Source organism: Dipodomys spectabilis, unplaced genomic scaffold (genome assembly GCF_019054845.1).
Source record: "Dipodomys spectabilis isolate Male_0828 unplaced genomic scaffold, ASM1905484v1 ptg000015l, whole genome shotgun sequence".
Taxonomy (NCBI): Eukaryota; Metazoa; Chordata; class Mammalia; order Rodentia; family Heteromyidae; genus Dipodomys; species Dipodomys spectabilis.
In genome coordinates, this window is record NW_024870692.1 from 5,126,095 (window position 1) to 5,153,985 (window position 27,891).

Consider the following 27,891-nt stretch of genomic DNA (forward strand, 5'->3'; position numbering starts at 1 on the left):
GTGATTACTGTCCAAAAGCAGCAGGTGGAATTGTGAAAGTTTTAGCTATAGCATATAATGAGTGCCATTTGTACATGAAAATGGCCCTGTTAGTATTCATTAGACTAGCTAAAGCTCATCTGTTTAATCATAAATAGTTTGCAAATAGTTTAATATCATGAAATTAAAATGTAATTAAATGAATGCAAACATAATAAACAATAGCATGTCTAAATTATTATGGCTCCATCATTTTTATTTGAGTATTCGGAAGGTTTTACCTAATCTGAGTAAAATATAATTGAAAGTGACTTTTTTTGGTGTCGGGACTGATGTTTGAACTCATGGCATTGTGTTCTCACTCACGTGGCTTTTTCACCCAAGGTTGGATGAAAACCAGTTCCAGGTTTTGCTAATGAACTAGAGATAAGAGTACCAGGACTTTCTGGCTCAAACTGGCTTTGAACCATGATTCTTAGATGTTAGCCTCCTAAGTGCCTAGAATTACAGGTGTGAGCCATTGATGCAAAGGGACTATTGAACTCCACTTTGGTATCAGAGTCTTAAATGTAGAAAAAGTAATCTTCATATTGAAAAAGTATTTACTTATTATCACTACTGCAAATCTAGTGAAAGGAAAAGAAATACCAAATAGGTTCCATTTATTGTTTTAGTTTTATTGTTAGTTTTCCAACACTGTGACATTATAGGCCTAAGAAAATCAATTTGGCTCATGGTAACCATGGTTTTAGTCCTTGGTCATCTGACTCCATTGTTTCTGGGCCTCTGGGAAGGTAGAACAGTCCTGGGATATGGGAACGGGGAGAGTGTGTAGGGGAGCAAAGCTGCTCACTTTATAGTGTCCAGGAAACAACAAAGAAAAGAAAGAGCCAGGGACACAATGGATCCTTCAAGGAAATGTCCCCAAGTGACCTACTTCCTCCATCCATGCCTCACCACCTCTCATTCATAGCCCTTAAACTATGAATTCATCAGTGGATTAAACTGTTGAGGATGGTAAACCCAATCATATTCCAAGGCCCTGCCTCTGAACTCTGGCATATGGGGACCAAGCCTTCTACATATGTGAGTTTGGGTATTCATTTCAGATTCAAATCATAACAGTCAATATATACTTCATACAAGAAGGCAAGGATTATTCATTTCCCCTCCAAATCATATCAGTTGTTACACTGAAAGTTTTAATTTACTAGTTATTATTCTAGTTATGTAATTATTATTCTAGTTATGTACTAAGCTAATGATTTTATTAAAAATAATGGCAAATTTAGGTCATACATACCTGATTTTCTACTGGAGGAAATAATGTAAGGACTATATTTAACTTTTGAGATAAGTTTAAGATCATTGAAGTCACAATATTCAAAATTTGTTTTCTAATAAAAGCTGAATAAAAGTACATGACATAGATACCAAAATTACAGTGATAAGGGCTTGGGAAACTATTCTTCAGTACTTGTTTAGGTATGCAGCCCTAGATTTGATTTCCAGCACCACAAAAAACAAGACGTTATCAACAGTAATGTTCATAATTATGTCTGAAATTGACTATCTAGATTTTTTTCAGCTGAAAAACAGTGATTAAAATGGCATAGTGATGCTCAGATTACCTGCTAAAGAACTCATTGTTTCATTGCAGCTCTCAGCATTCGAGAGGCAGATCTTTGACTTCCTTGGCTTCCAGTGGGCTCCTATTCTTGGAAATTTCCTACATATCATAGTAGTCATTTTGGGTTTATTTGGAACCATTCAGTACAGACCTCGATACATCATGGTGGTAAGTTTTAATTTTCTCATGTCTCTTGATATAAAAACTACAATATTTCTTTAAGGTAAAGAAACTAATTTTAGTGTTACTCTCCAATATGAGGTGGTGTTACTGCTCTAACCTTCAAATATCTCAATTCTGGTAAGAAATGTTCATCTGTAGGCCAGACAGCACAATGACTGCTCTGCATGAGATCAAAGCAGCATGCTCTTAAGTGTGAGATGGCATAGTCTGACTCAGCGCAACTATGTTTTGGTTTCACATGGAAACTCAATGTAGGGTTTGAATACACGGGAAGTATGGTTATGATGCTATGCAGTGTATATTAACAATGTCTGTTTTACTAACTTATTATTAGCCTTTAATAACATTCTCAGCAACTCTAGAAAACAAATCACTGAAATTAGTGATACATAATTTAAAATCAGGACAATACAAATACATGTATTGAAAGATAGCTACTGATTTACTGATATACCATTCATACATTTTATAGTTTATTATTTAATGTTTCTCTTTTTTGTCAGGGTAAATCTGAAATATGGTCCATCCTCCAAACTATACTAAACATGGTCAGCCCTCTCTCTATCTTACGATAATTTAAGAAATGCAATCGTGTCACCCACAATCTAATAGAAATTATTCATAGTAATTGGTTTTAATTTTTCTTTTTAAAAAGGGGTAGCATTTTAAGCTACCTGTGCTAGAAGGTTGTAGATATTAAGCAGTAATAATACAAGTAATTACAAATAGTATTAATGTATTATAAAAGCCTCAGTAAGCCTGAATAAATAGACATTGTTTAGTAGAATTTTGAAATACAGCAACATTAGCACACTAGAAATAAACATGCCTTCAAAATGTGCCATCTTTCCACTTTCATGCTGTCCAATCTGTTGAAGAAAAGTTAAATTACACAATTCCTGGAAAGTGCATTAGCTCTCTACTTCAAACCTCAAAATTGGCCTCCTGATGTTTCTCATCGTAGAGTGGAGGTGACTATACCTGGTCAACAGCCTGATTCCATGTGGCCTCAGGAATGTTTAATGTCATTCCATTTGCACAAATGGACAATTTTTGCTTTACTCTCAGTCTCTTAAAAAAAAAAACCTACTAAGCCTCTGTATAAATTGTTAGAAAGGCATTGGACTTGCTGTGTTAAAGATTTTAATATCACACACAATATCAAATTTCTATTGATTCTAAATACTAGTATAGTACCCATCACTGACATTTATTTTATTTCAGACTCTTGTTAGACTACTAAGACTCAAAATTCCACATGTCTACAAAAACAATGACTTCCATGGATAATACTGGAGATAGCTATTGGACACATTATCTGGTCCTGTTGCTTTTACTCTTGAAGTATTGTTCTCCTACACACTATTACATAACTACTCCCTTGGCTGAGACTTCTGCCTTCTTTCTGCTATATATAGATTTTCTACTTGCTTCTTTTTCTCTTCTGAGTGGTTCTTTGCATTTTCATAAACTATGGCTTAACATCCTTCCCTGGATCCTTAGTAGCAAACAATCAGAAGAGTTTTGTCTGATGCATGTGACCAAATTCATATTCTAAAAACCTTTTTTTCCTTTTTTCCTTCCTGCCTTTCTGCCTTCTTTTCTCCATCCCTCATTCTGTTCCTTATTCCCTTTCCCCTCTTCTAATTTTCATCTTATTCCTTTTCTTTGTCTGAATTTAAAATATAGTAACTTATTTTCTACTGAATGTCCAGCATTGTGTTAGGTATGAGTACGTGACATCTGTGATTAGTGGTAGAAAAGAAGGAATACAGGGTGTAATGAGATAGCTAGTGAGAGTTCATTGGGGAAAAGTGCTCTGTGGAAGTGCTGGGAGCTGAGATATGCAATGTGATTGAGTGAGAGTTCACAGGGAAGAAGGGATAAAGGAGATTCTGAACAGGAAGCATCACAGAATACATAAGAGGAGCTCTTAAGCATTCACGGAGTACTGTACTATACTTGAGCTTGATAACTAGCACAAAATGCAAATTACAGACACCTTGCTCTCCAGAAACTCCTTAGGTAAGAGAGAGGAAACAGGATCATGATCCAGAATTCTCTACAGGTGGTTGATGACTGGAAAAATGGAAAGATAATGGATTAGTAGAGGTCTGGAAAGTGTGTGAGCCTGATGTAGAAACTATTAAGGATGAATAGATCATGTGCATAGGCTCCTGGTGATCTCTGCTCGTCTTTCCTCTCTAGCCTCTAGTTCTCATTGCCTTGTCTAGTTTCTATGCCCCAGCTGTAACATTTTTCAGTCTATTTTAATGATTAATCACCATCCTCCTTAGTCTTTGTGTCATGATCATGTTTCATAATTTGTTTACCTTTAAGTCTTCTCTACTAGGCAAAGAGCCATGGAGAACATGGAAGGTTTTGTGTGCTCTGTATATATTTATTCATTGTTTGCCCGTCTCTTTCTTTATGGGTTCGCATGATTGAGTTGTCAAGTATCTCTCTTTCCTGCCCCTCTGCTCTCTGCAGAAAAGTGCTTTTTAGATTCCAGAATCCTCAAAGAAAACCAGCTTAAAGAAAAGCAATTCATATCTTTGCTCATCTAATTGTCTGTTTTATTGCATTGCCAACTAAATCTCTGTGATTTTGTTTGCTTTCTTACTAATTCTCTGTCCCAAGAAGGAAGGAGAAAGAAAGCAGTAAATTATTAGGACAGCTCTCCAGCACAGCTCTCTCTCTCTTTCTCTCTCTCTCATTTGGTTTAATCTATCTTCCCAAATACCTGATGAGGTTTGTATTAGTATCCCTGATTTTAGAAACAAGGAAAGATGTTAAGAAGTTTGAGTAACTTGCATGGGAAACAAGCATAGGGAGCAGGGAAAGTGGATTCATTGGCTTCACTTGACTTGTCTTATTAGAAGTTGCTTTAGAGCAATCTGATTTCCTTCCCTTGCCATATTTCAAATCACCTGTTGCAATGGCCATTGTAGGTTGTGACGTGAGGAATTTTCTTGCCTTGCTTCTGTAGTCAATCTCAAAATAGGATTACCTACAAAATAGGATTACCTATTCCAGATTACCTCTTGGTCTCCCATGGCTACAAAATTGTTGAAAGAACCAGAAATCCACAAGCATCAGAACTGTGTTTGCAAAGGATTTTTTCTTTTTTCTTTTTTTTCAAGCAGGAAGGAAATTCGTTTATTAACAGAGAGCAGCCCCTTTTAAAGCCAAAAAGGAGCAGGTGGCATGGCAAGGGAGGAAGAGGAACCAATCACCGTCAAGGTCACACCCTATCATGCACCTAAGCTTCCACGGGCTGGTTATGCACTGAACGTAAGGCAAATTGGGCTCTGCCCACTCTACTCCCTCTCAGCGCCATCTGCAAAGGATTCTTTCATGAGAAACACATGTTGCTATGGAGGAACGTGGCCACACTATATTTGTTAGTTTATTTTATTTTGTCATACCAATGCAGCTGTCCTTAATCTATTTCACAGAAAATTTTGATTAGACACAACTGGTATGCTGGATTTGATTCTCATATTTAAAAAAAAAAAAAGTTGAAGCTGGGTGCCTGTGGCTCACACCTGTAATTCTAGCTACTCAGGAGGCTGAGACCTGAGGATCATGGTTCAAAGCCAGCCTGGGCAGGAAAGACCGTGAGACTCCTATCTCCAATAAACCACCAGAAAACCGGAAGTGGCGCTGTAGCTCAAGTGGTAGAGCATTCGCCTTGAGCTGAAGAGCTGAGGGACAGCACCCAGGCCCAGAGTTCAAGCCCCATGACCAACAAAAAATAAATAAATAAATAAATAAGACTAAAAATTAATGTGGTCTACATACACAAACCAAGGTGTTTTTTCAAAGACATCAACTTTTTAATGACAGTGAGAGGAAGCCTGGATCAGAAATCCAAACTGACTTTTCCCTGGACAGGAAATGAGCATGGATGGCAGATTTTCTCTCAAATCCACTTCTAGTCTTCTTAGTATCGCCCTGCTTCGTTGACTGGAACAATCACAAATACATGCTGACTAAACTTAATCCACCTCTAACCAACAGATATTTAGGAGCACCAGGTACGTATTAAATGCCCACTTTGAGATTAATAAAACATAATGTCTATCATTGCTACACTTTAATGGAATTCAGAATCTGGTTTTGCAAAAACACAGATGGTCAGTCACAGCCATTTGTGACAACAAACAGATTTTGCCACACTTCAGTTAAAGAATTAATCATCCTTATGAAAATACTTTAGGTAAAGAACCTTGCAGAACAAGCTCTCCAGTGTCTACAGGCAAATCTCCAAAGTCCATAGAGGGGAAATCATATCAAAGCCTATGAAAATTGCTCCTTGGCTTACTTCTTCTGTGTCTCCTATGTTCCTACTTGCTGATCTCCCACCAGCCACACCAAAGGAGCCACACATTCCAATAACCACACACTTCTGCATATAGTGGACCCTCTGTCTGCAATGTCTTAGCTACCCACCCAATGAGGACTAAATGTCTTATCGTCTCTGCTGCCACTGATCCTGTTATCCCCTCTTACCCCCTCCTCTTATCCTGCCTCCATCTCCATCTCACTGTGCTCAGCAGTGTGATCCTGAAGGCAGAAAGGACTGAGTTCATTTGCCTCCGCATCTAAGTCTGTTTTGGTTAGGACAGATAGTTAAACAATCTGAACACTTGATTGTGAATGAATAAATAAGTTTAAGGTTATTGGGTGAAATGACTTCAAAAACACATAGACTACAGTATGATTTGATAGACTATGTCAGCCATAGTTCAGCAAAAGAAAGTCCTGGCTATTCTGCCTTGATTACTTCAATCAGCAATATAGGCTGTACTACCTGCACCTACTGTTAGCTGATGTATTCCCCAAACCCTATGGCTTCTAAACTCTGTAATGTTGTGGGATGCTGCTGCACCACAGACAAAATTTAGAAAAGTCTCCCCTAATTACAAAGTGAAATGACAATAATTCTATTCATATGCACCATTGCCAAAAAAAGAGCATATAATTTTGGGATTTGCCATATATTTTGCCTCTAGTGATTAAAATTTATTTTTGGCCAAGTGCCAGTGGCTTATCCTGTAATCTTAGCTACTCAGGAGGCTGAGATCTGAGGATTAAGATTCAAAGCCAGCCCGATCAGGAAAGTCCTTGAGACTATTATCTCCAATTAACTACCAGAAAACCAGAAGTGGTGCTGTGGCTCACGAGGTGGACCACTAGCCTTGAGCTGAAGAGCTCAGGGACAGTGCCCAAGCCTAGAGTTCAAGCCTCATGACCAAGAAAAAAATATTTTTGTTAAGGGGATATCAAATTCAGCATTGAATTTTGAATGCATCTTTTGTGCTTCTTTGATTAAGAACAATTTGAAGTCATAGAATTGTATTTATCAGCCATACTGTTGTAAAATCAGTCTCTATCATTTACTTCTATGTTAAATGTGTTTAAATTTAGTTATGAATTCCAAAAGAAGAATCTTTCCTAGAATTATTTATATTGTGATTATTTCAAGAATTCATTAATTCAACTAAACAGTTTCAAGACTAAAGAATTAGCAAATATCAATAATGAGAGAAGAGTGCAGCTGAAATCGGGAGAGCAATACAGCACAAAAAATAAAATACCTAGGAATAAACCAAACTAAAGAACTGAAGGACATCTGTGATGAAAACTTTAAAAACCTGGAAAAGAAAACTATAGCAGAACTAAGGAAGTGGAAAAACCTCCCATGCTCTTGGATAGGGAGGATTAACACAGTGAAAATGGCAACACTGCCAAAGGCTATGTACAAATTCAATGCAATACTCATCAATATCCCAACCTCACTCTTCAATTAAATAGAAGAAGCAATCCAAAAATTCATATGGAACAAAAAAGACCATGGAGAGCAAAAATAATCCTTAGCAGAAAGAACAGTGCTGGATGAATAACAATACCAGACTTTAAACTCTACTACAGAGTCATAGTAATCAAAGAGCTTGATACTGGCACAAGAATAGATCAGAAGATCAATGCAATAGAACTGAAGACCCAGAAATGAACCCACAGACCTATAGCCACCTAATCTTCGATAAAAAAGAATAGAATGGAAGAAAGAGAGTCTCTCCAGTAAATGGTGCTGGAAAATTTGGTTAAACACCTGTAGAAAACTAGAACTAGATCCTTATATATTATCCTGTACCAGAATCAACTCCAAATAGATCAAAGAGCTCAAAGTAAAAGCAGACACTCTGTAAACATTACAGAAAGGAATAGGAGAAACCCTAGGTATCCTAGGCACAGGCTTAACTTTTCTTAATAGAAACCCAGAAACACAACAAATAAAAGAAAAGTTGGACAAATGGGATTGCATGAAATTGCAGAGCTTCTGCATGGCAAAGGACATAGCTAGCAAGATCAATAGAAAGCCCACGGATTGGGAGAAGATCTTCACTAGCCATACAAGGGCCTCTCTCATATCTAAAATATACTTAGAACTCAAAAAATTAAATTCCCTCCCCAAAAAATCCCTAAAGAAACAACTACCCCATTAATAAATGGGCTAAAGACTTAAAGAGAGACTTTTCTAAAGAGGAAATAAGAATGGTCAATAGACATATGAAGAAATGCTCAACTTCTCTAGCCATAAAAGAAATGCAAATCAAAACAACATTGAGATTCCACTTCACCCCAGTTAGAATGACTACAGTCAAAAAATCTAATAATGACCCTATTGCACTGTGGGTGGGAATGTAAACTTGTCCAACCACTCTGGAAATTAGTATGGAGGTTCCTCAAAAGACTCCACATAGAGCTTCCCATGACCCAGCAATCCCACTCCTGAGCATTTACCAACTGATCATAAACAAGGCCATACTAAATCTACCAGCACAGCTATGCTTATCACAGCATTATCAACCATAGCTAACATATGAAACCAACCCAGATGTCCCTCAGTAGATGAGTGGATCAAGAAAATACCTATAGATACCTATAGATACAGATATAGATATCTATATAGTGGAATTCTATTCTTCCATCAAAAAGAATGATACTGCCCCATTTTTTAGGAAATGGAAAGACTTGGAAAAAATCATATTAAGTGAAGTAACCCAGTCCCAAAGAGATTTAGGTCTCATGGTTTCCCTTATTTGCAATAATTAGTATACATATAGGATAATCTCATCAGATGAGCTGAAAAGCTCAAAAGCCATGTACATAAGACCATATAAAATGATGTTAAGTGAAATGAACCCCAAGATATGGACACAGAGGGTCTGTTTTTATTGTTATTGTTTTAAATGTACCATGTGATTTTATTTTTTGTTGTTATAGTTGTTTCCTTTATATGTTCTTTCCCCAATGGTATATCCCTTGTTATCACTGTACTTGATTTTGGTACCCTGCATCTCGTATATACATTTGTCTAATCTGGGGAGGGGAAAGGGAATAACAAAACACTGAAACAAGGACACAGGATGACCCATTGCAACAAGGACACCCATAGGACAGTATATTGGAAACGAACTTTTCAACTTCAATGGGGGAAGAGTGGGGTGGGGTAGGGAGGAGTGTGGGAGGTAGAGGAGGGAAGGGATAGTGGGGACAAAGGAAGCCGTAACAATGATCAACAAGTAATGTACTCATTGCCTTACTCATGTAACTGCAACCGCTCTGTACAGCATCTTTACAATGAAATAAAAAGAAGAATTAGCAAATTTATTAAGCAACTTTTGAATGAAGAATAACTTAGAGTTACAATTAACTCAATACTGCCTTTAAAAATTAAAAAAAAATAACTAGGTGCCACTGGCTCACATTTATAATCCTAGCTATTCAGAAGATTGAGACCTGGACAATCAATTCAAAGCCAGTTCAGACAGAAAAGTATGTGTGACTCCATCTCCAGTTAGTCAGCAAAATGGCAAGCTGGAGTCTTGGCTTAAGTGGTAGAGTACCACTCATGAGTAAAAAAGCCAAGCATGAGTTTAAGACCTGGTACTTGCACAAAAGAAAAAGAAAAAGAAAAGTACAATTTAGTTGTTTGAACTGTTAAGCAAATGCTAGCGTGCTATAAGGTACAACTTATTTTAATTTGCATTGTTCCACAGAGGACTGGGAGCATAGTTCAATCAGTAGACGATGGTGTCTAGCAAGAGCTAGTTCCTCGGTTCACCAGAACTTAAAAATAAATAAATAAAAATAAAATAAATAGTAAAATAAAAATAAGTAAAATATGTGAATTGTTAAATAGGGACCCTTTCTACTATATCATCATAAGTCTTTCCTAGTACTGCTCAGCATGACAATTGAGAGTGTTAGGTCTCAGTTTAGTTGGTCCCAGATTTCAATCTCACTCCACAGTAACTGGCTGAGAAGCCTAGGAACTTCTCTTTACCTTCTTTGTGCCACTTAGCTCATTTATAAAAACCTGAAAACTTAGCCATGAGCCCGGTGGCTCACACCTGTAATCCTAGCTACACAGGAGACTGAGATGTGAGAAAGCCAGCCCAAACAGGAAAGTCCCTGAGACTCTTATCTCCAATTAACCACCAGAAAACCGGAAGTGGCACTGTGGCTCTAGTGGTGGAGCTCTAGCCTTGAGCTGAAGAGCAAAGGGATAATGCCCAGGCCCAGAGATCAAGCCCCATGACCGACAAAAAAGAAAAAAAAGAAACCTGAAAACTTGATCATAGGTTCTTTTTAAGAATTAATGTATTAACTTTCTTACTGTATCTCAAAATACACAGTCTTCATAATTAATTGACTGGTCTTTTGTTTATTTTGCTCTGCTTAATTCATCATTAAAATGTACAGATAGCATGAAACTCTTAAACTTATTCTGAGCATGAATAGTAAACTCCAAAAATTATTAGAAATACAAATGAGCAAGGATCTGACTCTATTTTATTGTGCATCTAAATTTGTTTGTAAGTACAAATTGTGACAGATTAATGCATATATGAAGGAATGTATGACCAAATGGCCTTTCTTATAATTGGAAAATAAACTCAAGACAGTAAAAATAATTGATGTTATAGACAAATTGCACAATGGGGAAGAAATAGATTGGGAACACTTCTAAAGTCCATTTCAATTAAAAATGTTGAAATGTCTTCATGAAATTAGAAGCATTTAGGAAATACATCGACCACAAGGACATTATTAACTCACTTTTATAGGTGTTGTCTACACAAACTAAGGTTTAAATTATGTGCCCTAAATTTAAAATAGGAGATGATGACAGATTATGACAGAGTGGTGTTCTCACATGGAGAAATTAAGACTCTATGGTCCAGTATGCTGGACCTGGCATCTGAACTAACCAAAGTATGTTCATTATAAATGAAAAAATAACTTTTAATGTGAATTCTCATTTCAGTTGAATTACTGGTAAAACTAGCCTACTTAAATAGAAGGCAAGGAACATTATTCTGTAGGGTCATAAGTCCATTCCAGTGTTTCTGCCCAAGTAAATTCCATTGCACATATTTATCTTGTTGATGACCTTTGTTCTTTATGTCTGTGATGTAAATGCTGTCTCAAGTGCACATTGAGGCTTACATCTCCTTCAGGAACATAGTTTGCATCTCATCATAACCTCAAATCCATTAGTGCATTTGGTGCTCTCAAAAACATATTAGAAGAAATTTTACAATATCATGGAAAACAAAAATCTAGCACATTAATTCCAGAATACATAATATTAAATACACTCATTCCTAAAACCTTGACAATTACAGAATTTAAGTGAGTGAAATGAATTTTTGGTAAACTAGTTGTTTGGTCAGTTTGTCATTTGGCAAAGTAATAAAGTTAGTCAAAGTTAACTTAGAGATAATTTATAGTCCTTTTCCTAAAACAGCTTAAAATACAATCAATCAAAGTAAACATGTCAGTTCCAGAAGAAAACTTTTCATTTTCCATATGACTGATGCTCACTAAGGGAACAAAAGATGTTCTCTTGCCTCCATTTTAATGTGGTAACCACATGACCTGACTTGACTTGAGTAATGTGCATAATACCATACCAGGGACACAAAAAGCACCAGAGCTACTATTTGGGAACTGCTCAGCCTGGTAGTTTATTGGTGAAGGGACAAAAGAAGATCAATAGTACAACTTTTGAGAGATCTGAGTGTTCATCAATCACTCAATCTGTTGGAATTGTTTCAAGGATGTTTCTTTGTACCTCCATTGTAATTATGAATAGCTTGACTTCCCTAAAATAATACTCGTGAGTTTAGACCTGGGATCCAATTATCTAGGATCATATGCTTCTGTAATTTTAAATCATTTCCTAACTTTAGTCTTGTTTTGTGTAATGCCCTTTCCTTAACCCCTCTTACTGTTTTTTTCTTTATTATTTTCCTATTCTGATACACTTATAATTAGATTCATTTTGAATGGAAAATATCACATGCTAAGTGCTATTCTATTAACAATTTATTGTGGTTGTTGCTTATAAAAAAAATATATGTTAAGCTAAGCGCCAGTGGCTCGTGTCAGTAATCCTAGCTACTTAGGTGGGTAAGATCTAAGGATTATAGTTCAAAACCAGCCCAGGCAGGAAAGTCCAAAAGACTCTTACTTCTAATTACCCACCAGAAGTCCAGAAGTGGAGCTGGGATTGAAATGGTATAGCACTAGCCTTGAGCAAAAAAGCTCAGGGTGCTAGGGCCATGAGGTCAAGCCTCAGGACTGGCATTAAAAAAAAAAATGTTAAGGATGTAGATAATAGGATTATCATTCTTGACAAACAGAATACTCTTTCCCAAAAGAGTATGATATTGTCTTGGAAATACCAATTATAATATTATAAAACTATCTGAGATGATTTTAAAAGGATTTAGAAAAATAGAAATGAGAGAAACACATAAAATATAAATTGAATTTCACAAATAGTTAAATGTATCTGATAAAGTTTCTACTAGGAACATGCCTATTTTATACAATATCTAAAATTCTATTTCTGTTGTTTAAAACAGCACATAATAAGCCAAGCAAATGATTTCAATATTTATTTTAAGAACTGCAAACAATGATTTTAATCACTGATATAAAATAATTATTTAATTAGTTTTCCCATATAAGATATTAAAATTCATGGACATTTCTGGTACAATAAAATGAGTAGGGGCTGGGAAGGTGGCTCAGTGGTAGAGCGCTTGCCTTGCATGCTCGAGGCCCTGGGTTCAATTCCTCAGCACCACATAAGCAAAAAGAAAAAAAAAAACGGAAGTGGTGCTGTGGCTCAAGTGGTAGAGCGCTAGCCTTGAGCTGAAGACCTGAGAGGCAGCGCCCAGGCCCAGAGTTCAGGCCCCATGACCGGACCCAGAAAATAAATAAATAAATAAATAAAATGAGTAGAGAAACTATTGAAATTTGATTTGTCAGTTACACTGCAGGCAAGTAATATCTTCAGTCGTTCAAGTTGTTCTGTCAATTATTTGATCTTTTTCTGTCTGCAAAAAAAAGTGAGCAGAATGGGCTGGTAGGAGAAGAATGGGTGAGAATAGTGAGAGCGGTGACAATGATCAAGATGATTTGTATTCGTAAACTGCTTTGTTAAATGAAAACTCATTTGTACAACTACTTAAAGATAATTTTAAAAATTAAAAAATGGGGCTGGGAAGGTGGCTCAGTGGTAGAGCGCTTGCCTTGCATATATGAGGCCCTGGGTTTGATTCCTCAGCATCACATAAGCAGAAAAAGCCGGAAGTGGCGCTGTGGCTCCAGGGGTAGAGCTCTAGCCTTGAGCTGAATAGCTGAGGGACAGCACCCAGGCCCAGAGTTCAGGCCTAGGTCCAACAAAAAAATAAATAAATAAATGAGTGGGTAAGGTGAGTCCTAAGAGTATCTACATTAATATGTCTGTTCAAATCTATCTGAATTAAGATTGGCTGATGCTCTGAGCAATGGCATTTCCTAGTATGCAATAAATCAATAAAAATAGTTCATTAGTAAAGATAGCAGGTTTAAAGTTTGTTGGATGTAAGTGAAAGGTATTTTGCCATTACAGAAACTTGTTGTTTGTTCTTAATTCTGTATGTTAATTTATGTTCTTTAAAACTATTTTATGGTACCGTTTAAAGAGGCACATGTTCTACTCTTGATAAAATAACCCAGTAGAAGAAAGCTCACTGACTTTATTCTACACATCCATTTTATTTTTGTTTTTTTTTTTTTGGGGGGTCCAGTCGTGGGGCCTGAACTCTGGGCCTGGGCGCTGTCCCTCAGCTCTTCAGCTCAAGGCTAGTGCTCTACCACTTGAGCCAGAAAGCCACTTCAGGCTTTTTTCTTCTTTTTTTGCTTATGTGGTGCTGAGGAATCGAACCCAAGGCCTCATGCATGCAAGGCAAACGCTCTACCACTGACCCACCTACCCAGCCCCTCTACACATCCATTTTAAAACATTGTTTTTATTCAGAGATATGCAAGTTCTAGGTTTTGGATAACATTCTTAAAACTGAGAGAGATCAAGACATAGATGCAAGCCAGGTGCTGGTGGCTCATGCCTCTAATCCAGGCTATTCAGGCAGTTGAGCTCTGAGGATCTTGATTCAAAGCCAGCCTGGGCAGAAAAGTCCCTGTGAGATTCTTTTCTCCAATTAACCACTCAAAAACCAGCAGTGGTACTGTGGCTCAAGTGGTAGACTGCTAGCCTTGAGCATAAAGAGGCACAGGGACAGTGCCCAGGTCCTAAGTTGAAACTCCACAACTGACAAAAAAGACATAGATGGAGAGAGCCTGAAAGATACTTTGATTGAGATATATATATATATATATATATATATATATATATATATCATACATACATACCCATAGCTAGATACATACATACATACATACATACATAGCACGCATACACTCACAACATACACACACAGCACATATATATAACATATTCACAGACAGAAAATACAGTGAATGATAGATTACCGAAACTTTCCCTGTTACTGTATCCTAGAAATACGAGCATTTGGATTTCACTTGCACTTGCAAGTCAGCAAATCACTTTAGAAATCAATCTAGGTCTACTATCATCCATGGAAAGCAGTAGGAACTATTGAATTTTTAATTTCTCAATCTTAGGGGAACTCATAAACTCTTTTCTGAGCTCTCCCTATTTGTTTCTTCCCAGAAGACAGATTTATTGACATTTTATTATTGATTCATTCAGTATACATGTGTTTCATCTCCACATTTCTCTTCTCTTTCGCCCCCATATCTTTTTTATCCAGTATACGGTGTGGACTGCCCTCTGGGTCACCTGGAATGTCTTCATTATCTGCTTCTATTTGGAAGTAGGGGGCCTCTCTAAGGTAAGTTTATGATGCCTTTCATGTCTTTGAAAATAGTGCACTTGTGGAAAAAAAACTATTTGAATGTGATATATTCTGTTATCATTGTATATAAGTAATTTAAGTAATATTGCAAATAGGATTCTAATTTTAAAAAAAGAATGCTGGTACTATCAGAAAAAAAAGGATCTCAGAAACATGAAATATAAGGAACTTCAAAAAATTGTCCTCTGGTTTTGTTCATGGTAGTAATATAGGATTTGGCTTCTAGGTCATCCTCATATCTATTTCAAGAAGACATAATGTCTCAGTGAACTCTGCCTCCAATGTTAAGAGCAAATTGATTTTGATCGTTCTTGTGTGTAAAGTAGAAAAAGGTATTGGCAAAGAATGAAATTGTTATCTAAGTGGGGCACATGTTTACAAACACACAGATACATTCACATAGTCACTCCTAGTCTGAAATCCTATCAGACAGAAGACACTTGTATTAATGCCTATCTAGCTCTAGCAGAACACTATTTTCTATAAAACAATGTCTTTATGGCTTTTAAAGTAATGTTTTTTCTTTGCCATCTAGCACACTATTCACTGCACAAAAGAAATGTAAAACTAGAATTGAAAAGGTATATGAAGGCTGCTGTTATTTTTACATATCTCATTATCAAGTAAATTTTACATATCACAATATCAAACATGACAATCTCAGGTTCTAAATAATATACTTATCTTTCAATCATGTTCATGGTTTAGATATCAGAAAAGCCATCTTGACCAGCACATTTAGAATTGTTGGGTTCCATTGTAGTATATATGGTAACAAAGCATATTTCATTTAGCCAAAAAGCAAATATTCTGGATTTGTTGTAGAACCTCCTGAGGAGGTTCCTCTTTCTTTCTATACTATGATCACTTCAAAATTACAACTTAATCCATACTAGCTACTCAAAAGGCTGAGATCTGAGGAATGTGGTTTGAAGCCAGCCTGGACAGAAAAGCCCCCATGAGAATCTTATCTCCAATTAACCACTAAAAAAAAAAAAAAAAAATGTGGTGCTGTGGCTCAGAGTGGTAAAGCACTAGCCTTGAGAAAAAGAGCTCAAGGACAGTCCCCAGGCCATAGATTCAAGTCCCACAATCTACCCTCTCCCCCCCACAAATTAGAACATACCATTTTCTCATGTCAGTAAAAATAGGAGCCAAAAATATCATTAGTAATATTCAATTCCACAGGTAAGTACTTAATATTTATTCTGTTGATTGCATTTTGCCACTGTTTCTCTATTGTCTCTTCTTCTTTCTCTTTTTTTTTAACTTTAGCTAGGTTTGAATTCAGGCCTCTCTATTTGCTGAGCTTGCTTGCTGTCTGGCACTCCTTCACTTGAACCACACCTTTAGCCTTGAATTTGTTGTTTTTATTTTTGTTTACTTTTTGAAGATAGAACCTCACAGACTGTTCTTCATGGGGTGGCTTTGAACCACCATCTTCTATATTTTAGCTTCCTGAGTAGCTAGGATTACAGATGCAAGAAATAGCGACCGGTTGGGCTGGGAAGGTGGCTCAGTGGTAGAGTGCTTGCCTTGCATGCATGAGGCCCTGGGTTTGATTCCTCAGCACCACATAAGCAACAAGAAAAAAGCCGGAAGTGGCGCTGTGGCTCAAGTGGTAGAGCGCTAGCCTTGAGCTGAAGAGGTGAGGGACAGTGCCCAGGTCCACAGTTCAGGCCCCACGACCGGACCTCCCCCCCCTCAAAAAAAAGAAATAGCGACTGGTTACCACTGATATTTAACATGGAACAAAAGTACTTAGGTCTATGTGTCGGTATCTCCTATAAATGTAGATTTTAAAGTAATTTTAAAATGCTAATCTTATGGTAGGAGCATTATGAATAATGAGTTAGTTATTACATTTTCAACCTGTAGAGTCTTCTATCTTGGGATTCAAATAGCCATTTTAAATCATGTTTTTATTTCACTGAGTAAAAATTATTTTTTTCCACATGAATTGATTTGGAATAAATTAGACCAGAGGAAGTTTGTCCTGTGGAATTGGCATCATAGTGTGCTGAAAGAAGACTGAAAATCAAATCATAAATATTTAGTTCAAATCTCATCTTTAACACTCATTAACTTTGGGCTGTTAGCAAACCACTTAACCCTGCTGAGTGTGTATAAGGTATGGTAACAGAGCTGGCTTAGCAAGTAATGATAGAAGTTCATGTTTGTTGACTGCTTCACATTACTTGGACATATTCTATCTGGCAATTCAGGTAAACTTAAGAACAGCTATGTGACACAATAATCACAAATAAATAAATAAATAAATAAACAATTATTTTGTATGACTTTTTTAATATCAATATGCTTCAATTTTTTGAATGCAAGATTAAAAAGCATAGACTCACAGCTGTTAGTTCATCATTTTCTTACCCATTCAAATGCCATTAAGGAATTAATCATATTCATCATCACTAAAAAAGATACAAAACTCCATAGAAATCATTCTAAATCTTTTTTTGTTGATTGGCCTCAAAGACTGGTTATATCTCTCTGGCTAGCCACAGTTTAGCTTCGACTGGAGGACATCTTTGAAAAAAAATAGAATGAGGTAAAGATCCTTGACAAAAATAAATGCTCTTGCCATTCTTGCCAACTGGATTCCACTAGCTATGAAATTATTCCTTGCCCAGGGGTGCGTTGATGTACTCACTTTCTAGAACTTCCCAATGTCCTGATCGTGCATAAGGAACTTCTTAGAATTACTCACTTGAACAGATTAACAGAAACTACCATATACTTTCTCCTAATATACAATTATAGAGTATTGAGACTACATAAATTATTCTCCAAGTAATTTGCACATCATTTCTTCAAAATTGGTTATTCTAGGGACAGATATGATCTACGATTGGTCAATTTGCTCTCCATGATGTCCCTTGTGTTTACAGACTTGCATCCATCCATGCTTTAAGAACAGCCCTGGCTCTGCTGAAAGGCAGTGAACCATAGGCAAGGCCTTTTAATGCTTAGTAGGCTAAAGGTGCTCATTGAATCCTGTGGATTCAAAATGCCTTATTTTAATTTCTAATAACATGAATAATTATGAGTGTAATCTCAATAATCAAAAGCTCTTTTGGATATTCACTAGCTTTTAACAATATAAAAGAATAGTGAGGCAAAAGTTGTAGGATCATTGATTTACAGTAACCAGTATCAATAAATAAGTAATGCATACACTGAAAGCAATCAGTGAGAAACTGAAGCAGATGGTACAAACAGAAATAGCAGTATGACAGATAAAAAAAATTATTCTGGACTATATACTCCATTTAAACACACAGATTAGAACACTACATTTTAAGACTTTTTTAAGAGAGAGCTCAGAGCTATTTATATGAAATATACTGTATGTCTGCATTGATAATTTTTTTATTGTGAAAATACCGTACAGAGGGATTACAATTACATGAGTAAGTAATGAGTACATTTCTTATTAAGCATTGTTGCCTCCTCCTTTGTTTCCCCTTCCCATCCCTTCCCATCTCCCGGCCCCCGTTCCCCACCCCCACCCCCACCAAAGTTGTAAAGTTTGTTTTTCAATATAATGTCTTATACTTCTCATTGTTGCAATGGGTCCACCTGTATCCCTATTTAAACAATTTGTTTGTTCCCTTCCCCTCCACAAAGTATACCAACATCAAATACAGTGAAAACAGGGGTTTACCGTGGGGGAGGGACATACAAAGCAACAAAGAAATCATCTTATAAATATGTTAGAAACCATAGCAAGAAAGAAAAACCATTTGAGTCCTTATCTTGGAGTTCATTTGGCCTAACCTCGACTTATCTGACCATTTCTGCTTGTCTCAGACATATACTAGTTATTGCAAATAAGGGAAACCATGGAACCTATGTTTCTTTGGGCCTGGCTTACTTCACTTAATATAATTTTTTCCAAGCCTTTCCATTTCCTAACGAATGGGGCAATGTCATTCTTTCTGATGGAGTCATAGAATTCCATTGTGTATATATGCCACATTTTCTTGATCCATTCATCTACTGAGGGGCACCTGGGTTGGTTCCATATCTTAGCTATGGTAAATAATGTTGCAATAAACATAATTGTGCTGGTAGCTTTAGTATGGTCTTGTTTGTGATCATTTGGGTAAATTCCCAAAAGTGGGGTTGCTGGGTCATAGGGGAGCTCTATATGGAGTCTTTTGAGGAACCTCCATACTGCTTTCTAAAGTGGTTGAACAACTTTAACACTCCCACCAACAATGTAGTAAGGTTCTCTTCTGTCCACATCCCCTCCAGCATGATCAACCTCCCTAGCCATAAAAGAAATGCAAATCAAAACAATACTGAGATACCACCTCACCCCAGTTAGAATGGCTATAATCAAAAACTCTAATAACAACAAATGCATTGATAATTTTTAAAAGTTGGAAAATATCCTAGCTACTTGGGTTCTGAGATCTGAGGATCGCAATTCAAAGCCAGTCGGGGAAGGAAAGTCCAGGAGACATTTATCTCCTGTTAACCACCAGAAAACCAAAAGTGACACTGTGACTCAAAGTGATAGAGCACTAGCCTTGAGTAAAAATTGCTCAGTGACAGCATCTAGGCCCTGAGTTCAAGCCCCAAGACCTACAAAAAAAGGAAAAAGTTGGAAAATATATGCCATTAATCAGAAGGTAGCCTCTGTAGTTATATTAATAACCAAAATAAATAGACCTTATTTCTTAAATACTAGTCAGATTATTCATACATATAAAAGAAAAATACCTAATAATACCATCAAGGTATCAAATAGATATGATATTCTTAAATCATACCAAAAAAACCCTCAAATTTATAGAACACATGAAGTTTTAGAACACTGAACTCTTTTTTAGGGAAAAAAAATAGAGAAATTGTCAAATTCACAAGTGTAGATGGAGTTTAATAATTCATTTTTTATTGAAAGAAAAAAAAAGTAGCCATAAGTCAGTAGAAATTAGAGGCTTGAATAACACTGTCCAGCAACTCACATAACTAACATGTATATGATATTGCATTCAAATTGACCAAGTACATGCTTATTCATGTAGAATGATGACCACCACTGTATTTTCCTGAGTCATAAAAAATGCCATAGTAGATGCCCAGTTATTGAAATAATACAGACAGTATTCTCTAGGCACAAGCAAAACAGTGTTTGAAAATTAATAGTACTATAAGATATCTAGAAAATCTTGAAGGACTTAGAAGTTAAGGCAGACAAATTTAAATAATCCACAAATCAAAGAAGAAACCTAAAGAGAAATTTAAAAGAACTCTGAAATACATAATGAAATATAGCAAGTTAATATTTGTGGATGAATCCAAAGCACCTTAAGATGACAGTTAAAAATAAACAATATAAATTCTACATTAAAAAGTAAAATTTAAAAATTTAGTTGCATCTGTGGTCACGTAGTTTATTCCTCTAAAATATTAGTACACTGATTGAGAAAAAAGAAACAGTACTAATTATTAATATTAATAAAGAAGAAGAAGAATTACAGGTCACATAGAAATTAAAAAATAAAACAGTAAAACTAAACAAGTTCATTTCAGCAAGTTTTACAAATGAAGTTAAATTCCTAGACAGAATAATGCAACAAAAGTGACACAAATAGAAATTATAGTTCAATTTATCGCTAAAAACCTTGATCAAAAATTTCTAATTAAAAACCTTTCCACACATTTATAATGTAATGATCTCAAGGTTGAGAAAATCCATGGAGGCACTGGAAAAGGTGACAAAGAGTTTTTATTTGGCTGGTCATGACTGCCTTCACCCAGGCAGAGAGCAGCCCCAACCTCCAGTAGGGCAGAGTTTATGAAAGTCAAAACCACACACAGGTGGTGGTTTACAAAAGCCCAAAGATGATGGCGGGGCGGGGATATTCTTCACCTGTGGTCGGGATCAGGCAGACAGCATTCTACAGGCCAGAGATTCAGGATTGGAATTGGAGTTATCAAGGAATGAATAAAACCTGGGTTATTATAATAATTGAAAACCTGTCAAGCCCAGATAACATCAGGTGACAATGTCCCAAACATACAAGGAAGAAATAATGCTAATATTAGCCAAATCTAATATCCAAACAAATGCAACTAAACAAAAGTTTAGTTGACCCCAATATCTAGAGTCAACTAAAAATTTCCCATTATTCATCTCAGATTCATTCATCTGTTTGATGATTCTTGTTACCACTTTTTTTTTACTTCTGTACTGGGCTGCTTGCAAATATCAAAAGTCCTGGGCCTCAACACCAGCTCTACCCTGTCTTGCCTTCAACAATCTCAGATCTACCCAAAAATCTGATTTTTCTTACCCCTAAAGGCTCACACACAAAATATCCTTACAAATGATCCCTCTCCCTGCAAATGAGAATTCCACTCCCTTAAGTGGCAGAGACTTTGTAGTCAGACTGAATTGACTCTTTTTAATCCCAGTGTATTTTAGTTTATTTAGTAATGCTTTTTATTGACCCTTAAATACATTTTTCTATCAGAAAGAATCCATGATTGGATATTTTGTTCTGTAATTTTCATGTTCACCCAAGAGTAAAGGTACTTTTTGTTAGGGCTGTTATTTTTACAACATAAAAATAAAAAAGTTGTAAACAAGTTATAAACTGATGTCCTTTTGGCTTTTTACATTGTGGCCATACTTGTCTTTTTCTTTTTAAATAGTTTTTGAGATTATATTGGAAAGGACATTTACATACTGACTTTTAAAATAATGCTGTACTTAATGAAGGACATTTCCTGCTGTTAATAAGTTGTTGGTTACTACTTTTAATTTGTGAATGATCACATCAAGTGAATTTGTGCATATGTGCTTTTTAATACTACAGAACCCAATTGTATAGTGTTTAAACAGATAATTTTACCATTATCTGATCCATGTTAAAATAGTATTTTCCCCATAGTCTCCTCAGAGATTTCTCATTGATTTATAATGCAATAACTTCTTATAGAATCTGTTTCTAGAATGACAATTTGTCACAGTATGATTTTATTTATATTAAGTTTATAAACTTTGTTTATAGTAGGGATTTCTCTAACTGCAACCCTGTTAATTAATAATACTATAATTAAACATAATAAATTTAAATATTAATTAAATTGAATGTAAATTAAATATAGAAAATAATATGTGTATTTGATATATAATACATATTTATAAGAATATATTATATTGTAGCTTTCTTATTTTATTGAACTTTTAATTAATTTCAGAAAGATTGAGAAAAATTCCTATGAGAGAATCCAGGAAGCAGGTCTGGAGTAGGACAATCACTGGTAGGAAGTTCCTTAGGATGAAAACAAAACCAAAGTAACCAAGTAAAAATAAATATCACAGGTCAAGTGCAGGTGGATGCCTCATGCCTATAATCTTAGCTACTCAAGAGGCTGAGATCTGAGGATCAGTGGTTGAAGTCAGCCCCAGCAGTTAAGTTCATGAGATTCATATCTCCAGTAAACTACCAAAAAAATGGAAGTGCAGCTCTGGCTCAAATAGTAGAAAGCCAAGTTTGAGTAAAAGAGCTCATAGACAGTGCCCAGGCCTTGCATTCAAGCCCCAGTATAGGTAATAATAATAATAAACATAATAATAACAGCAATAACAATAGCACAATTTGTTGTTTGAATTAGTAATTATGAAATGAGTCAAAATTCCTGGGTTACATTTGATAGAAATTATTTATATCTAAATCATGTAGAAAGGACTGCATTGGAAAGGTAGAAGCTAAGAGACCCAGGAGGCTGAAGAATTAGGTTGGGAACAGCTGGGAGGCCCAGGAGATTACAGTCTTGTCACAAAGCCACTGCTTGGAGGGAAAGAAGACCCAACTGTTGTCCATCTGCTCATGACTTAAATTACTAAGACATGATGAGGAAGATGGGATTGTCCCATCTGGATCCACCATCTGCCTCTTTGCCAGGGCAGGGGAAGGTCTGAGATTCGAGGTTTAACTAATCCCACAAAAATAGGCCCTGTCCAAGAGAAGGGGATACAAGTGATAGAGAGCGTGAAAGGAGGTGCTGAAAGAGGTTGAATATGGTCTAAATACTGCATATACCTGTGTGAAAATGGAATAAAGCATGTTGAGATTTGTTGAGAAGGGGTAGATAAAGGAGAATGATAGGGTGTTTGAATCTGAACAAGTTACATGTGATGTATACATGGGCACGTCAGAAAGAACCCTGTCAACTAATGGATGCCCATAAAAATGAAGGAGAGATTGGAGTCCTCTATGGAAGGAATACAACAGTTGTAATCCTAGGGTACTGCCTAACTTTTCATAGGAACTGCTAAGTGTACATTCTTATGGACGTGAACAATCCTATCTCTAGCTTAAGACTACCTTGATGGCAGCCTCCAGATTCTCCTTCTGTTTTTATCACATCTACCAGCTATCCCTGCACCAGCAATTGCTGCAGTAATCTTGAGGACTGTGGTTCTCCTCACATCTAACTCTTGACATATATGGATTCACTGTTTTCATTGATTCATTGTTTTTCAATAAGGTAGAATTCTGTGGTGGAGATGACTGTTAGGAGATACCCAAAGATATTTGTATTTTACATACTCTCCGTGTCTCAGTTTCTTTTCTACAACATGAAAAAAAAAACTATAGTACTCATGTTAATGAGTTGTTGAAAGACTAAATAGAATAATACATATACTGAACTTTGAAAGGATCTTGGAGTATTGTCAGGTATCAGTGAATGATTACTAACTTTATTGCCATCAACAGCATCATCTTTATTCAACACAGACCTCACAATCCTTACTCTGAAAACGTTGGGGATTTATAGTTATTACTATTCGAGAGCTGTATGAGAAAAGTCAAGTAGGACTTAGAGACTTGAAATTTTAAGAAAAAATACAGAATATTCCCTCATGAGAGGATCTCAGATATGCATATTAACTTCACAGCTGTACTGCTATTAATTAAATCCTTCCTTCAACACATAAATAGGTTTTTGATGTACATCTGCAGGCAGACTCCTAGTGTCCTTACTGCTCCCCTTATGACTACTTTAAGCATCTCTAAGGCTGTTTTTTTGTGCCACATTTTAAGATTACCAAGGGCACAATTAATAAGTTATTAATGCTCCTTTGGAAAGACTTCTGTAGGAATATGTTCAGAAAATAAATATTAAAATCCATCTCATTTGATATATTTGAAGATACTGAAGGAAGAAGTTATGCTGAGAATTCAAGTTGCAAATTTTTTACTCCAAAATAATTAGACTGATGTCTTAATGGCATCTTTTTGATTACTCCAAATTTTAGAAAGTGCAGGCTAACATTTCTTCCAATTATCTTTTCTTGAAAGATGCATGGAACTTACTTAGTAAAGATCTTAGATAATGTCTAAAGTATTGTATTTTTGTAGACTTCTTAATGTGTATGAGCATGAAGTTGCACATAAAGTTAATATAAAGACATATTTGAAGATTTTCCCTACATTATTCATGAGCTTTGATGAAATGAGGGTCTTTCTAAAAACTTACAAGCGTGGGGAGGGGGGTACTAGGCTAACATGATGTCCCTTACTACAGGAACTGTCTACTTGTTATCCTGGTTTGTCCTTACCTCTAATGTAGATTTTATTATCGTTATTTTATGGACAAGGAACCTCAGATAGGCAAGGTTAATCTGCTTAAGACCTGTAAGCATTAATAGAGATGTTAGGCCTTCATGGCTCTCGTTATTTCAGATTGCCCTCCACACATAATAAAAACCCACCTGCACTTGCTTCTTTGTCACATTTTAACAACTACACCTTCTGACTTGCGGGTGTTTTGATTCTTAAAGAAATTTGAACCATTGTCCCCAAAGGCAATAATAGTACCTTGTGGGCTTCTTTTGGTATAAATCCATACTGTGGCTCATGAGGGTTCTCTTCTGTGAACAGCTACAGTTGAATGGTCCATCTGAGCAATATCAATGAAATGATTCTCCTTTTTCAAGACTCATCATTATCACTCTGGCCTGAACTGTGCCTATGTGCTTAGTGGGGAAATTCTTTTGCTTGATCAAGATTCATTTTTCTTCAAAGTTTAATTCTTCTATCAACTTTGGCTCTGGGCAATCACATTCAAGTGGGAAGTTTTTAACTCATTTTAGAGCTTTTCATAGGAACAATTGCCTAAGAAAAAGAGCTTTCTGTTCCCTTCTATTGTTCATAATAGACTGGTTATTTTTCTTACAAACATATAGTTCTTCTGATAATATTTTCAGACTAAGTCAATGATATATACTATATTTATTTTTCTATTTAAACAAATAGAATTTACCAATTCTACTAATATGCATTAAAGACACATTTATCTTATCTCTTCCTATGTGGACATTTTTCAAAAAGTTTGAAACGTGCTAACTTGTAGAAGGCTAGAGGTAAGTTACCAAATATCTACATTTGAGAGCAATGTGTGTGATAATAATATCCTAATAACTCAGAAAAACTAAGTATATTTTGAAACCACAAGAATCATATCCATATGATGAAAAAAAGATATCTATGTTGATGGACACTAGAAAAACACTCAGCTTTCCATAGAAACAAAATAATTCAGATTCTGAACTAGTAGTTTAGTAATATGTGTACCATGCACTCCTGAAGAATAAATTGTCTGCAATGCTCTCTGAAGGAAAGAGGCTATGAATATCTGCTGGGTTTTTTTGAGAAAATATGTGTAATCTGCTACCAGACCCTAACTCTAAATAAGATCCAAAGGCTTGAAATGGTATATTTTTATATGTGGTCCCTACATATCCTTTTAAAAATGAAACGATTATTTCTTATAAAATAGCAGGCAACATGAAATATAGCTATATATTTGTATTCCAAATATAATGTATCTTCTTTGGCATGGGCTTAAGTAGATATAATATCTGAAAATGAAGTCCTCGATGTCCTCTGCATGGTGAGATAATCAGCTCTTGCTTAGTAAAGAAAATTATTAACTCAGTTTTATTTTCTTATGAATTTTTATCAAATATGAACCCTTTATTCTAAAATACCAGTATCATTTATTATTCTGTCACGTAAAAAATACAGTGTAATGGGCTGGGAAAGTGGCTCAGTGGTAGAGTGCTTGCCTTGCATGCATGAGGCCCTGGATTCGATTCCTCAGCACCACATAAGCAGAAAAAGTCAGAAGTGGCGCTGTGGCTCAAGTGGTAGATTGCTAGCCTTGAGCTAAAGAGCGAGGGACAGTGCACAGGCCCAGAGTTCAGGCCTCACAACCATCAAAAACAAACAAACAAAATAACCACAGTGTAAACTACTAGGCATTTGAAGCAATCCTGAGTAATGTGATCTAGTAATAATTTTTAAACTAAAAAACTAGAAATTTAGTCAGGTACCAGTAGCTCATATCTATAATTCTCACCTTTCAGGTGGTTGAGATCTGAGGATCGCAGTTTAAAGTCAGCTCAGGGAGGCAAGCCCTATCTCTAGTTAACCACAGAAAGCTGGAAATGGAGCTCTAGCTGAAAAGGAAAAGTGCTAGCCTGAAGCAAAAAAAATCTCAGGGACAGTGCCCAGGCCCTAAGTTCAAGTTCCAAGGCTGGTACATATGCACACATGCACACATACATACACACACACACACACACACACACAAATTTGAAGTGTAATTTTATGTCTTACTGTAAGTGTTCAAAATTTTGTGGTTTTTATCCAAAAATTAGCAGAAGGACAAACTATTTTATCTGTAGCTATATTTGCTGTACATGGTTAGAGCTGCTATGTTAAACAAGGACTATATTTAAACAATAGTTGAAATGTGTTAACTCTGCTATTTTCATTTAAAATTTTGTCTTTTCCTTAAGAAAATGTGGCTGAGATGAATTTTTTAAATAAATTTTTCATTGTGAAAATACTGTACAGAGGAGGGGTTACATTTACATGAGCCAGGTAATGAGTACATTTCTTATCAAGCATTGTTGCCTCCTCCCTTGTTTTTCCCCTACCATCCCTTCCCTCCCACCTCCTCAACTACACTCCCCCTCCCCCCACCTCCCACCTCCCACCCCTGCTGAAATTGTAAAGTTCGTTTTTCAACATAGCATCTTGTACATCTCATTGTTGCGATGGGTCAACCTGTATCCCTATTTAAACAATTTGTTTTTTTCCCTTCTGCTCCCAAACTTATACCAACATCAAACACAGCAAAAATAGGGGTTATACCTTGGGGGAGGGACATACACAGCAATAAAAATTTTTTAAGAGTAAACATTTTTTCCTGTAGGTCTGGGTTATCATTTCGACTTACTGTATTATTTATAATCATGAAAGCCTTTCATTTCTTTCAGTAAATGAGTTCTCTCCCAAATCTTCTGTCTCTAATCTTCCTCTCATTCCTTAATACATTGTATACAAATTATAAAATTATTTTCATCTTAAAACATTAGTTTCATGCTCTTTCTCTCACCTTCACCTAATCACATTAGGTCAATTACTTCTGAGGCTTTTCCTACCTTTCTCTCCCAGGTCCCAATCCCATTGGAAAGGACAAGATAGGAAGTGGTCATGATTGTACAGAATCAAATTTAGGAGTTTGAAGGGATCTTAACTCCATGCCTGCATCTGTTCCACCTACTCTTGTGGTTATGCTGATGAAGCTGTGACCACGGCAAAATCTCTCACTACCTTTTAAAAAGCATTCAATTTTAGTATGTCTAACATTATTCCAATACAGGAAGGTTTGCAAACCATTTGTGACTTAACACTAAGGTGTTCTGAGAAGACTGCAGCTGCAAGCAGTATTATTAGAAGACTT

General features: G+C 36.1%; 1 protein-coding gene across 1 annotated transcript in view; it reads left to right on the forward strand.

Moving 5' to 3' along the window:
- Nucleotides 1–1,597: 1,597 nt before the first annotated feature.
- The window catches only part of Nkain3 (sodium/potassium transporting ATPase interacting 3), a 280,286-nt gene continuing 253,992 nt past the window's right edge, over nucleotides 1,598–27,891 (forward strand). Inside the window, exons 1-2 of the mRNA XM_042666127.1 lie at nucleotides 1,598–1,777; nucleotides 14,995–15,075. Coding sequence (XP_042522061.1) covers nucleotides 1,598–1,777; nucleotides 14,995–15,075 — 261 coding nt within the window. The remainder of the gene's footprint in view (nucleotides 1,778–14,994; nucleotides 15,076–27,891) is intronic.